The sequence below is a fragment of the Canis lupus genome, chromosome 12, assembly GCF_003254725.2.
Source record: "Canis lupus dingo isolate Sandy chromosome 12, ASM325472v2, whole genome shotgun sequence".
In the NCBI taxonomy this organism is placed as follows: Eukaryota; Metazoa; Chordata; class Mammalia; order Carnivora; family Canidae; genus Canis; species Canis lupus.
In genome coordinates, this window is record NC_064254.1 from 12790293 (window position 1) to 12803496 (window position 13204).

The window sequence follows — 13204 nt, forward strand, 5'->3', positions numbered from 1 at the left end:
GATCTCACCTCCCAGAGCTCCCTTGACTACCCAAAGAAAGGCCCCCAGTGCCTCGGCTTCTCCTCACTTGGCTTTTCCTTCACAGCATCCACCGCAACACGTAATTACATATTTATTTGGGTGCTTATGATTTTAATTGCTGTCTCACTCACTAGACTGGAAGATCCAAGTGGCCAGAGACTGTGTTGGTCTATTCCCCCTTCCACGTACTGACCATATTCATCTAACAGGGACTTCAAATATGTGTGGAATGAAAGGAAAAATATACAGAACCGTAGCTCCTTTGTGTTACTAGCCTTCTCTCCAAGCTCCTCCAGGGCAGTGAGGAGCACCGCCCTACTCCCCAGGGGTCTTCTCATTTCACCTATTTATCCTTCGGTTTTCACAGAAAGGCCAAGGGTTTGTGCTAGACAGAGAGGCCTGAGGACTCTTAGCTCTTCCCCCTCCCCACACACACAACACACACCTAGCAAGGTCCTACCCTGCTCAGGTGGCAATTTCCTTTTCCTTGCCTCTACCATCAAGTCACAAAGCAGCCCTATCTAAAAATCCCCAATGCACACAGGCATGCACATGCGCAAAACAACTCTGGGGGAGGGGGGGTACATTTTCAAGGTCTCTGCTGTTTTAGTGTCATGTTATTGAAACTTCCCCTTCCCCAAAGGCTCAGTTCAGGGCCTTCTGTGTGAAGTCTTTAAACAACAATGTTTACAAGTCCTCAACAGCAGTGAGATGGAACCCATCAGGGTCCTCTTGCTGATTTGTTTCTCTCCTCACTCCAGAGAGTCCATGTTTTACTACTGGTTGGCAGTGTCAGGCTGACCCAACCTGGGTAGAAACAAGAGCCCCTGCCATCTTCTAGAAGCAGACAGGCTTCGCCCAGGATACCTGGGGCTCTGGGAGTCTTCAAGGATCTCCATCCACCAAGGAAGGTCTTCCTTCCAGACTGGCCTTCTCTCACTTGTGATCACTCCTCTTAGCTCAGGACTGTGCAGGGCCCCAGGCTGTGGCCTCAGCAGTCCCCGGGATGCCAGGAGGGCACACTGTCTGGGCCCCATACACAGCAGCTATGGCCCCAACTTCCACATGGGAAGAGATGGAGTCTCCTCCGGGGCCCCAGACTCTGCCCTGGCTTCAGTCGGCACACAGCAGTGGCTTCCCAGAGATCTTCAGGTCATCAAAGGGCAAAAGAGCAAAGGGCTGAGGAAGAGAATGGAGAGAAGCAAGATCAGGGCTCATGGGAAAAAGGCAGCAGTGGGGGAAGGGAGCTGGGGAGACAGATGGGCCTTTCCTCTCCACTGAATGACGGTTTATTGGGAAACAAATCTTCCTACTAATACCCCAAATAGTGGCCCCTCTGAGCTAGGGAGAGGCCTGAAGCCTCAGGCAAGCCCTCACTCTCTAAGATAATGTCAGAATATCAGAGCTAACAAGGCCCCCAGAGGTAATCTAGCCCATATTTTTTTTTGGGGGGGGGATTTATGAAACATTTTGAATATTATTTTAGGTGGGCCCTAGGCCCAATATGAGGCTTGAACTCATGACCCTGAGATCAAGAATCACTTGCTCTACTGATTGAGACAGCCGGACACCCCTGAATACTGTTTTACATTGAACACTTTAGATTTTTTTTTTTTTTAATACTCATGAGAGACACACAGAGAGAGGCAGAGACACAGGCAGAGGGAGAAGCAGGCTCCATGCAGGGAGCCTGATGTGGGACTCGATCCTGGGTCTCCAGGATCACGCCCTGGGCTGAAGGCAGGTGCTAAACTGCTGAGCCACCTGGGCTGCCCTACATTGAACACTTTAAAATGGGAAAGACCATACAGGAAATCTAGGTTCCATCTCTCTTTAAAATTTCCAAGACCTGTGACACCTGGCTGGCTTGGTGGTTGAGCATCTGCCTTTGGCTTAGGTCATGAACTTGGGGTTCTTGGGATTGAGTCCCGTGTAGGGCTTCCCACAGAGAGCCTGCTTCTCCCTCTGCCTATGTCTCTGCCTCTCTATGTCTCTCATGAATAAATAAAATCTTTAAAAAATATATTCCAAGACCTGTTAGTACTAGGCCCACATTCCTCCTCTGCAACTATCTGCTGAAGCCAAGTAGAGTGACCCTTGGGCATAGACTCTGATTTCCTGCAGGCCCCTAGGTCTTACACCTAGCCTGCCTCGCTGATCCACTGTAGCTGCAGGGCGCCTGTCAGAGCCCAAGTTTGAGCTCCTTGGTCTTGACTGACTAAGAAGACAGGCTGGGGGAGAGGCAGAGGCTTGCCCAAGGTCCCACAACTGGTGAGTGGCTGAGTCACAGATTAAACCCGGGGATCCCAACCCCTCGGCTCTCTCAGCTGTTAACAGCTGTTAACCCTCTGCTGTGGGTCCAGGGTCCCAGAGAGCAGAGCTGAGCCTGTGCCTCTTACGTCCTCAGCCAGGTCCTGGGGAGTCTCGTCCTCCACGTTCCGCAGCAGGGAGTCGGCGCCTGCCTCACACAGAGTGGATGAGATGCTGCTGAGGCCCCGACCTGCCGCAAGGTGCAGGGGTGTGCACCCATTGAGCATGCGGGCGTCTACGCGGGCACCAGCCTGGAGCAGGAACTGCACCAGCCCCCGCTCCTGGGTCTCCACAGCTAGGTGCAGCGCTGTCTTTCCACTCGTACCCTCCTGGAGGGGAATAAGAGTGTCAGCCTTGTCAGCCAAGGGCCTCTAGAGGAATCATGCTTGCCTGGGGCTCTGGATAGGAGGGTGGAGTGCCACCACTCCTGACTGCTGGGCACGCCCCCCTCCCTGGGGCTGGGGCAGGTGGTGGGACAGGCCCCCTCACCTGCGTATCAATGTCAGCTCCGTAATGAAGCAGTAGCTCCATGAGTGGTCGGTTTCTCTGCAGGGTGGCGATGTGGAGACAGGCCAGACCTGGGATGGGGTGAGGTGGGTGTTGCTAATCTGCATAGACCAACCCTCTCACCCCCTCCTTCAGGGACCTCCCTACCCCTCAGCCCCAAGGGACTGACTGCCCACTCAGTGCCTCTGATCACAGGACTGTTAAAACACAAACCTAAAAAACCCCCTCAAAAGTCTGAGGGGAAAGGAACTCAAAGTTTCCACCTTTTCAGAGTCATGTTATTGAAACTTTCATGCTTCAGGGGTTAGGTTGCCCAGTGACACCCCACATACACACACCCTCCCCCAACACACATACCCCTCCCCCATTCTCTCTCCCCCTCCCCCCACCTCTCTCAAACTCCACCTGCCTTCAAACCCTGTCCAAAAAGCCACTTGCTTCAGAGCTCTCCAGGATCCCCAGGCCCCAGGCCCCTCCCTAGGGGCCACCTCCTGCCCGTGCTCCCCTAGCCTTTCTTCTATCTCCTTTCTGGCGTAGACCTCCCTCTGCCTACACAACTATATTCAAAGTGATATCCTTCATCTCCTTCAAGTCTCTGCTCAAACGTCCCTGCTTCTTGAGGGTTTCCCTGGCCATTCTCTTTCAAAATCACACCCACGCCCACGTCCTTCAAGTTCTAGTTCTCACTCTGCTCTACTTTTCCTGCAGCACTTACTGCTTGTTAACCTACTAAGGAACTCACTGCTTAGATTTATTGTTGGCCTCAATTATCCTCTGTTTTGTTCACAGATGCAAGTCCAGCTCCTGGAATAATGTCTGGCACATAGAAGGCCCTCAGTACATTTTTGTTACATGAATTAATGAGTTCATCTAATCTCTGTTACATTCGATATCTCTTTTTTTAAAGAGATTTTATTTATTTATTTATTTGACAGAGATAGAACCAGAGAGCACAAGCAGAGGGGATGGCAGAGGGAGAGGGAGGAGGAGACTCCCCACTGTGCAGAGAGCCTGATGCAAGGCTCCATCCCAGGACCCTGGGATCATGACCTGAGCCAAAGATAGACACTTAACAGACTGAGCCACCCAGGCGCCCCTACACTAAATATTTCAAGGGGAAGGTTTAGCTCTCTGTTTTGCACATGGTAGCTCTTAGTAAATTGTAAATCAAATTCATTCATTCATTCATTCATTCATTCATTCATTCATTCAGCAAAGATGTACTGAGTACCCATGTGCTTAGAACAGGAGGTACACTGATGGACACGCTGTGAGCCTCCTTTTCCTGAGAGTGGAGTCCATCTCCTGCCGCTTCTCATCCCACGAACCCTGAGGCAGGCTGCCCATACCTTGCCAGTTTTGCAGCTGGAGGTCCAGGGAGTGAGGTGGTCCTCGGCCTGGCTCTGGCCGCCCCTCCAGCAGGCAGCGGGCACAGGCCAGGTGCTGGCGCTGACAGGCCACATGCAGTGCTGTGTCACCATGTCGATCCTGTAGCACCCGACTGGCCCCCTTTAGCACTAGGGCCTGAACCGCACCAGGCTGGTCCAGATGTACAGCTAGATGGAGTGCTGTCTGTAGGCACAAAGGATCACAGGGCTATTGTAGCACACTCCTACATCTGGGGACATGTTAGGGCAGACCCAGGAATTACCAGCTGCTGGTACCTTCCCTGAGGGCAGCTTATAAAGGCTATGGCCCTGGGCTTCCACAGAAATGCTACCAAACCCTTCCCTCTGTCACCACCCACCGAGCTCTTGGGACCCCTAGTTCTGGAGGCAGGCTGAGCCAAGTGGGTCCCTGCTCTCTTGCAGATCTCCTTAGCCCCTGGAGTAAGGACAGATGGGGGCGGGGCCTACCCTCTCACCATCTGGGAAGATCTCTGTTATCCCCAGGGGCCAGGTGACAAGGAAGGGTTGGAGGGAGGAAAGACAGAGGTACCAGGCAGCCTCCACCTGGCATACTTTTTTTTTTTTTTTTAATTTTTATTTATTTATGATAGTCACACAGAGAGAGAGAGAGAGAAGCAGAGACACAGGCAGAGGGAGAAGCAGGCTCCATGTACTGGGAGCCCGACGTGGGATTCGATCCCGGGTCTCCAGGATTGCACCCCGGGCCAAAGGCAGGTGCTAAACCGCTGTGCCACCCAGGGATCCCGCATACTCCTTTTTTAAGGCTCCAGGAAGATGCCACCTCCTGTATTAGGCCTTCCCTGGCTGTTCCCCACAGACACCAGATCCCACAGCAGCTGGTATGTGTCTCTATCACCACTTTTGTCACCATGCTATGTAATTAGTTTGACATGAGTCCCCTAGCCCAGGCTCAAGCACCTTGTGGGCAGAGACTGTGTCTTACTCATGTCTGCATCATTGGCTTCTATCCCCATGTCTGGCATATGGTTTCCTGAGTGTGAAGCCTATGTATGCTTGTGTGGCTGCTGGGAACGGCAGGTACAGGTATCTGGGCATAGCCCACTCTCTCCATCTACCCACCCACCTGGTAAAGGTTGTTCTGAATGTCCAGGACCTCCTGGGGCAGCAGAGCCAGGCAACAGAGCAGCACAGCTGGGGCCTCGTGAATCACTGCCAGGTGGACCAGCCTGGGAGGGGGACACAGCAAGAACAGGGGTTAGTGTTAGGGCTCAGGCCCTAGATAGTGAGCTAGGCTTCTGGGATTAGAAGGAAGAACACATCAATGTCTCAGAAGCCAGCCGTGGGCTAGGTGTAGGAAGTGAGAGTCTGAGCCAGGAAGTGAGGGTTGGTGAGGGAAGCCAGGATCCGGGGGCTGGGAGCTCCAAGTTCCCATCTCTGGCGTTCAGGAGGGCCTTAGCCCAGTGGCAGCGTGGGCCAGGTGCTGATGGGACTCGGTCCTTCCTGTTCGGCCCGCCCACACCCCTCTCTCCCTCTGGCCCCAGGGCCCTGCCAGGCTGGCTGCAGCTCAAAGCCAAACTGAAAGCTGCCGGGGTAGCACAGGGGTGGTTTCCGGGGCTGAGCTCCCCACCTCCGCCAACCTCGACAAGGAGGACTGAGAGGGGAGGCGTGGGATCACCCCGACTCCCAGCAACTCAATGTTACACATTCCAGGGGAGAGAAAAGAGAAGCTCTTGGAAGTGGAGCAAGGAGACAGCGAGGCATCCTGTCCTGCTGCCCATCCCAGAGGAATCAGAAAGGCCACTCTTCACACAGAAGGGACTGGGTGGGGCCTGACCAGAGGCCCTCTGCTCTGCATATGCTTCCAAGGGGAGGTCTGTGGTGTGCAGAAAATGTGTGTCTGTTGGGGGCCAAAGAGCCTTCACCTCTTGCTAGGGTGGGAGGGGGCAGCTGGGAGGGGAAGTTCCAGTCCTGGGGTTTCCCCACATCAGGTGGGGAAAATGAAAGCCAGAGCTAGAAGGTGGAGGCCAGGACAGCTGCCTTGGGGCATTTACTGCCCTGAAGGGGTAGTTTGGGTAAAGGCCTCTCTGGGCCCTGGAGGGGGCTGCTCAGGCCAGAGGAGGGTAAGGCTTGGTGGCAGGAGAGGCCCAGGAGAGAGTGGCGGAGGGAGGGAGGGCGGAGGAACCGCTCTGGAAATCCCCTCGGCCAGGGCCTGTTCTGTAGGTCACATTCCTGCAGCCACCTCCCTCTCTCCCTGTCTCCCCTCCTCCCACTTCCTCTTTCCACTTCCAGAAGGCCAGACACCTCTGAGGGAAGAGAGTGCCCCCTCCTCTCTTGGGACCTCCTGGGAAGTCCTGCCACCTCTTCTCCACCTCCCCCTGCCTCCTCTAAACACACCTGTCTCTAACTAGGTAAAGGCTGCAGCTGAGAGGCTGACAAAGGACAGCAGGGTCAGAAGTCTCCAATCCCTAGGCCAAAGGTCAGTCATAGGTATCCACATGGAGCGCCCCCCCCCCCGCCCCCCCCCGCCCCATCTTGATTCTGTGCCTGAGGGCTGGTGATCTGGGCAGGTTACAAAAAGGCCTGGGGTCATTCCTGTCCCACCCACTGGGTCCACTGGCTATCTTTGTCAAAGGCTACCCAGGATTAGGACCTTCCCATCTCCAAAAAGCAGGTCAGGACAGATAACTCCAGCCTCCTCTACTCTCCCCACCCCTATTCGTTCCAGGATCCCTGATCTGGGACCCCAGCCCGCCCCACTCTGTTTCTCACCCCCAAATCCCAGCCACCTCCTCACCTGACACTGTTTCTTCTCCCTAAGGGGCAAATCTTCAAATGGCCAGTCCCTTCTACACAAAGTGCTTCTCTTACTTAAATTGCCTGTCCCCGCCCCCACCCCCACAGCCGCCAGGCCCAATCCCCACCAAACTTCATCTGGGCCCAAGAGAGGGAGGGTAAAATAAGGGAATCAGACAGGACAGTGAGGGGGACTTGGGGGATTCAGGAGGTGGAGGGTGTCGGTAAAGCTGACTCTAGCCCTCACTTCCCCTTTCAGAGCAGAGAAGGAAGTAAGCTGGGCAGCCAGCCGCCTGTCTGTCTGTCTGCTGGGGCAAGAGTGCCCCAGCCTGGCTCACCCCCTCTTCCTCACAGCTAGCCTCAGCTCTGCACCCTGGCAGCACCCTCATCCTAAGCTTCCTGACCGCCCCCCCCCCCCCACTCCTGCACTGGCAACCTGTAACTGGCACCTTTTGTTTCTTGACACAGGGTATTCTGAGGTCAGGGGCTGGGAATCCCAGATATTGAGCAAACAAAGATGCCTTCTCCCCCAGCAAGAAAAAAAAAACAAAAAAAACCTGGACTGGTCAGGGGACTTTTCCCTTCCAAGGGGCGGGTTACTGGGAGGTTTCCAAGCTGCTGGCTGGGGTTCCAGGTGTCTGGTAAGGGCCCTGTCAGCTGTGCCCAGCTCCCAAAGGGAGGGCAGAGAGATGATGCCAGGGCCTCCGGTCCGGGGCTGGCCAGAGCTCAAGAGCGGGCTGGGAGTGAAGCCTGGAGTTTGGAGGAGAGAGTGGGGACTGCCCCTTCCAGCGACCGTGTCGTGAGGGATCCGCACAGAGTGGGCCCCCGGCCTGCTGAGGATCCCGCAGGCCAGGGCTGAGCACTGATCGGAAGGGGTCCCCGCACAGCCTCGACAGACCCCATACTCACGTGTCTCCATCCTCGGAGATGTAGGTGAGCGCTTCCAGCTGCTGAGGGCTCAGCGCCCCCGCGGCCGGGAGCGGCGAGCGCGGGGCCGGGTCCTCGGCCTCCGGGCCCCCCAGCAAGGGCAGGGGCTCGGTGAGCGACGAGGAGCCGTAGGTGGAGTCGGTCCGCTCCGCGTCCGTGTCCTCCTTCTCGCGTGGCCCCTCGGCTGTTCCCGGAGGATGGGTCCAGGGCTGGGGGCCGCCGCCATCCGAGGGCCTGGAGGCTGGGGCCGGGGTGGGCTCGGGCAGGGAGCGCAGAGAGCGCAGGGACTCGATGCCCGAATCATACTGGCTCTCGTCTGTCTCGTCCGGCCCCTTCCGCGCCTCCGACATGCCAGGGGTGCTGGCCCGCGGGGGCTGGGGCCGAGCGGGATCCGGCTCCGGGCTCCGGGCTCCGGGCTCCGCCGCGCCGCCTTTCCGGGTTGCAGGTCCGCCTCGCAGAGCTGGCGCCCGGCCCGGGGTGGCCTCCTGCCCGGACTGCGGGGGACCGAGGGGTCGGCGGGCGGCGCGGGCGAGGCTCGCAGCGCCGGCGGCTTCCACGGCAGCGGCTACTCCGGCCGCCGCACTGCCCAGTCGGACCCGCTCCCTCGCCCCGCCCCGGCCCCGCCCCGGCCCCGCCCCCGGCAGGCGCTTCCGGGCCGAGGCCCCGCCCCCCGGAATCCCCCTTGCCCCGCCCCCCGCGTTGGCTTCCACTCCGGGGTTACCCGGTCCTGAGTCACTCGTGCGTTAATTTACCCATTCATCCATCCATCCATTTATCCGACCACCCGCCATCCATCTATTCATTCATATTTCCCCCTTCTTCCTTCTTCAAGTCCATGCATTTTCTTTCTTTCCTTCCCTTCTTCATTTCTTCATTCATTTTTTCCCATTCATTCACTCATTCATTCGTTTTTAAAGGAATATTTATTAATCGTCTGCACAGGCTGCATACCACGCAGGGAGAGCATGTAGGTGATGGGATGGCAAAGCTCTGCTTCCTATCGCCTACCCATTTTTCTCAATTTCTGTGGTTTTCTCATCTATCCGTGCCCAGGAGTTTGGGTAGGGAAAGGGGATACCTATTACCCGTAAACGGGCAGTTCTCCCTTTGGGTCCTGGATAGAGGGTCTCCTGGGTCAACTTCCTAAATCACATAGAACTGGGTGTGAGGATTTTTTTTTAAGATTTATTTATTCATTCATGAAAGAGAGAGAGAGAGAGAGGCAGAGACATAGGCAGAGAGAGAAGCAGGCTCCTCGTAGGGAGACTGATGCGGGACTCCATCTCAGATCCCAGGATCACGACCTGAGCCCAAGACAGGTGCCCGACCGTTGGGCCACCCAGGCGTCCCTTGGTTTTGTTTTTTGAAAGTGAGTTTTCTCAGGCAAGCTCTTGTCTTAAAAAAAAAAAAAAAAAAAAAAAAGCAGAGTGGTCATGTTTTTATTATCTAAAAAAAGCAGGGTGGTCATTCTTCACGAGGATGAAACACTGGTTCCAGGCGGTTACAACATCTGGTTACCCCTAGTGATCAGGGAAGTTTAGTTCCTCATGGTGGGGCCAGGATGGGGAGGCCCCAGACATCCTGGGTCATGCTCTGCTGAGGTCCTCACCACAGCCACAGCCACAATGCCAGCACATCTTTCCTCTTTCCCTGTCCCTCCTTTCCTTGGGCCTAAAGGGCCTACGGAGGTTATAGGCAAGCTCCTCCCCCATGGTGAGCTCCAACCCCATGCCCCATGACTCATCCCCTACTCCAAGTGCCATCAACCCAGGGGCAGCTATGACCTTAGAAGAATCATCCCCAATCATCTCTGGAAAGGAAGAAAACTGGAGTGAGTGTAGACAGCTACTAACCAGCTTTCCTACTACCTTCTTCTATGCAACCTCATTTATTCATCCATCTATTCATTCATTTGACAAACATGTATGGGGAGTTTCCTATATGCCTGACATTGGTCTTTCTGCTGGAAGCAAAACTGAGTATCATAGTAACAGTAGTAACCAACAACCCCTAACCCTACCCACACTTAAAAATGTCCCCTGGTCCCAGCCTTCAAAAATCTCCCTGTCAATTACAATACAGAGTGCTTGTGCTAAGACAGGAGTGAGAACAGGGTGGTGTGGGGCACACCTTGGGGTCGACTACCCAGTGGGGTGAGGGAAAGGGAAGAGGACTGGGGGGAGAAGAGAGGTACGTAGTGTGTGTGCTTGGTGGGGTGAATGAAGAGAGAAGAGTGGTGGGTACACAGGAGGAGATGCCCCACTGCTCTCCAGCCCCGTGGAGAATCAGAGTGGAGAGGATATGTTGAGCATGAGGCGGTGAAAAACCATGAGGGGAAAGCCCAAGGAAATTGAGGCATCTCCTTCCCTTGAGGTCAGTGTGATTTCAGACATTTGCAACTTCCTCCCCTGACATGTTCCTCTCTCATCCTCAAAGGCTAGAGCAAAAATACAGTCAGAAACTCCAGACCAGACTACTTGGGCTTTCATCTGGCACTATCACATCCCCATCTTAAAGTCTGGAAGCTGAAATCCAGAGAGGTGAGTTGAATTGCCCAAGATCAAATAGAAAGAGCCAAGTTCTCCTGTCCCTAATCCAAAACTTTGAAAAACACGTTCACTGAAACTTCATTTCTTTTATGAAGGCCTAAGGAGTTGGGGCATCTGAAACCACTGCAAAGACACAAGAACTTGGACAGATGCAGACAGAGGCTGAATTTGGGGAAAAAGCTATCCCAATTCAGTCCTACCTCTGGCTCTGAACTCTAACAGGTGTGTAGCAGCCCCTTTTCTGGCCACATGAGGTCAGCATTGAGTCACTCACCGCTTCCAGCACCTTGCCTGCAGTCCTACTGGAAGCCTTCCTGGGGACACTTCAGAATGAGGAGAGGGACCATTTGGAAAGATGACACGGGGACTCTGACTCAGGCCTCACCGTGGCCAGGGCCTTGACTTTGCTCCTTAGCCCCTCCAGTCCTCCTCTCTCCGCTGTTATCTTTTGGTTCCATTTGTAGTACCCCCACTCCCAGATTCCACCCACCCCAGTTAGGCTCATCTTCAGGAAACAGGCCCGGTTGCCATGGTGACCAGCTGGTCAGCTGGCTCCTTCCTCCCCCCTCCCTTCACCCCTCTTTCCTCTGAGTTTCCAAGGAAGGGTTCTGTGTGAATGGAGAAGTGTGTGGGTGGGTGGGTGGCGGGGGGGAGTTTGTCAGGGGTCTTTTATCTCTTGGAAGCTCTGGGGCTGGCCAAAGGAGTTGGGCCCAGCTCTCCTCCAAAGCCCCCTGCGGTGGATGGGGACAAGGAGTGAGATTACAACTAAATGTGGAGCGTGAGCCTCCTATCTGGGTTAGGAAAGGGCAAGGCTAGGAACTCTGCACTCTTGTCTGTGGTGAGGGCTGAACTAGGTGGACCTCGCTGAGTGAGACCAGAAGAGGGGTTGGAGTTAGATGTGAGGTAGGACTTCCCATAAAGCCTGGATAGGAGACACTGGAGTGAGCCACCAAATGAGATTCCTCCTCTGCCAAGGGAATGAGGGAGAGGCCAGCCTCTTCAGGACCACACCCTTCCTCTGTTTGGGAGGATTTACCGATGGACTGGTGGTGGAGGATCATGCAGGCTGGAATAGTTCTGAAGCACCTTGCCTGCAAAGAGAAGACTAGAAGCAAGACCAGGAGTGAGTGTGTATGGGATGGGGATGGGGGGGCAGAGGCAGTGGCTATTCAGCCTCAGGTGAGGGGCAGGACCATCCCATCAGCTGAGTGCTCTTGTCCCCTGTCCCAAAGACCAGATTATCCAAAGTTTCCTTTAAACTAACTTCCTGCCCACAAATAACCCCACGGCCTTTGGAATGGGAAAGATCTGGATTCTAGGACTAGCTCTGTGAGTACTAGCAGGTGACCTTGAGTAAGTCACTCAACCTCCCTCTACTTTGGTTCCTTGTGGGTAAATGGGAAAGCAGTTATATGTGTTGAAGACTCTAATGTAGCACACGGCAGGGTAGGATTCCATAGTGACTGTGCACACACAGATTGAATACACATAGCCTTTATACTGTTTTATGCTAATGATTGGTACCCCTCCCCATGAAACTTTGTGGTCTTTTAGGGTAGAATATTGTATGTTTCATTTCTGAATAGGGTATACACTAGGTACCTAATACCTGTTTATTGAAGGGATACATCCGGGAGTGAATGAAGGAATAAATGTGTCTTCTTTCAGCCTGTCCCAGGCAGTACATAGGGAAAAGCAGTGTGGGTGGATGGTAGCAAGGGGTAGGCTAACTTGCAGTCACTCCGCTTGGCCTGGGGTCTATGATTTTTGCCTCCTACACCCACAGAAGGTGGTCAGAGCCTTAGAGATTCTCCAGGCAACTTCCTCACTGCACAGAGCCTTAGAGATGCAGTCAACTCCTTCAATGCACAGATGAGAAGCTAAGGCTTAGAGAGGGGAAAGCACTTGCCCAAGGTCACACAACCTCTTAATGGCAGAGCCAGGATTAAGAATTAGAACTCAGGCCTCCTGATCTCCAGCCGAGGGCAATGTACATGCTTCACTGCTTCTTTGGGGGCTGTTCTTCTAGGGAAGGAAGATGGCTTTGTGAAGCCTGGTTCCAAGGTCCTCCCCTCTGCCCTCTGCCAGTCCTTTCTCACATCTAGCTCCAATCCTTTTCCCTTTCACCAGATTCCGTCCCTGTTCACTTGGAGTCTGGCCTCTGAAGGCTGGCTCCTGCATTAACCCATTACCACCCAACTGGGAATAAGGATCTTCCCTGGGGTTCTCCAAGGTTCAATTTCCTCTCCCCACCCTTGGCCCCAGGAACTTGCCGGAACCAGGGATGGGGAGGGATGTTGGCTGAGCCGCTGGCGCCCCCTCCGCGGAGTAGGGACTGAGAGGAGTTGCGGCACAGATCTTCCCAGGATGGGGGGTGGTGCGGTGAGCAGGGCTGGGAGTGGGGAAGGGGTGCGGGGAGCCCCTGTTGCTTCTCCTCTTTGGGGGGTGGCTATTAGGTAGGCTTGGGGAAGGCGGAGTTTGGGGGGCCGGGGGCGGGGCTCCAGCGCTGGGAGGAAGAGGGGGGGCGCGCTGGCTCCAGCTCGGCTCAGACAAAAGGCGGCGGCGGGAGCGGGCGGGAGGCGGAGCGGCGCCGCGAGGGCCTCAAGGTGACACCCGCCCCCGGCCCCGGCCCCCCCGGCCCGGCCCCCTAGCCCGCCTCCCCACCCCCAGCCCCGAGCCCCCTACCCCGGTGCCCTTTCCAGGCCCCCTCCCCCCCGGCGGGGGGTG

At 55.2% G+C, this 13204-nt stretch overlaps 1 protein-coding gene and 1 long non-coding RNA gene across 5 annotated transcripts; one reads left to right on the plus strand and one right to left on the minus strand.

Moving 5' to 3' along the window:
- Positions 1-95: 95 nt before the first annotated feature.
- Positions 96-8529, minus strand: NFKBIE (NFKB inhibitor epsilon). Its single transcript, XM_035697520.2, has 6 exons — positions 7911-8529; positions 5332-5434; positions 4188-4410; positions 2821-2909; positions 2421-2660; positions 96-1200 (listed from the first exon to the last, which is right to left on the minus strand). Exons 1-6 carry the CDS (start codon positions 8276-8278, stop codon positions 1135-1137), a joined length of 1089 nt encoding a protein of 362 aa, XP_035553413.2. The 5' UTR covers positions 8279-8529; the 3' UTR covers positions 96-1134.
- Positions 7617-13122, plus strand: LOC118350399 (uncharacterized). 4 transcript variants are annotated; one of them, XR_004804097.2, is made up of 4 exons: positions 7617-7934; positions 10365-10468; positions 10573-11600; positions 12743-13122. It is a non-coding gene; the product is annotated as an uncharacterized LOC118350399 (long non-coding RNA). The 4 variants fall into 4 exon arrangements; XR_004804098.2 differs by lacking the exon at positions 12743-13122 and adding an exon at positions 11710-12144; XR_004804096.2 differs by lacking the exon at positions 12743-13122 and having other exon boundaries at positions 7626-7934; positions 10573-10699; positions 11453-12144.
- The last annotated feature ends 82 nt before the right edge of the window (positions 13123-13204 follow it).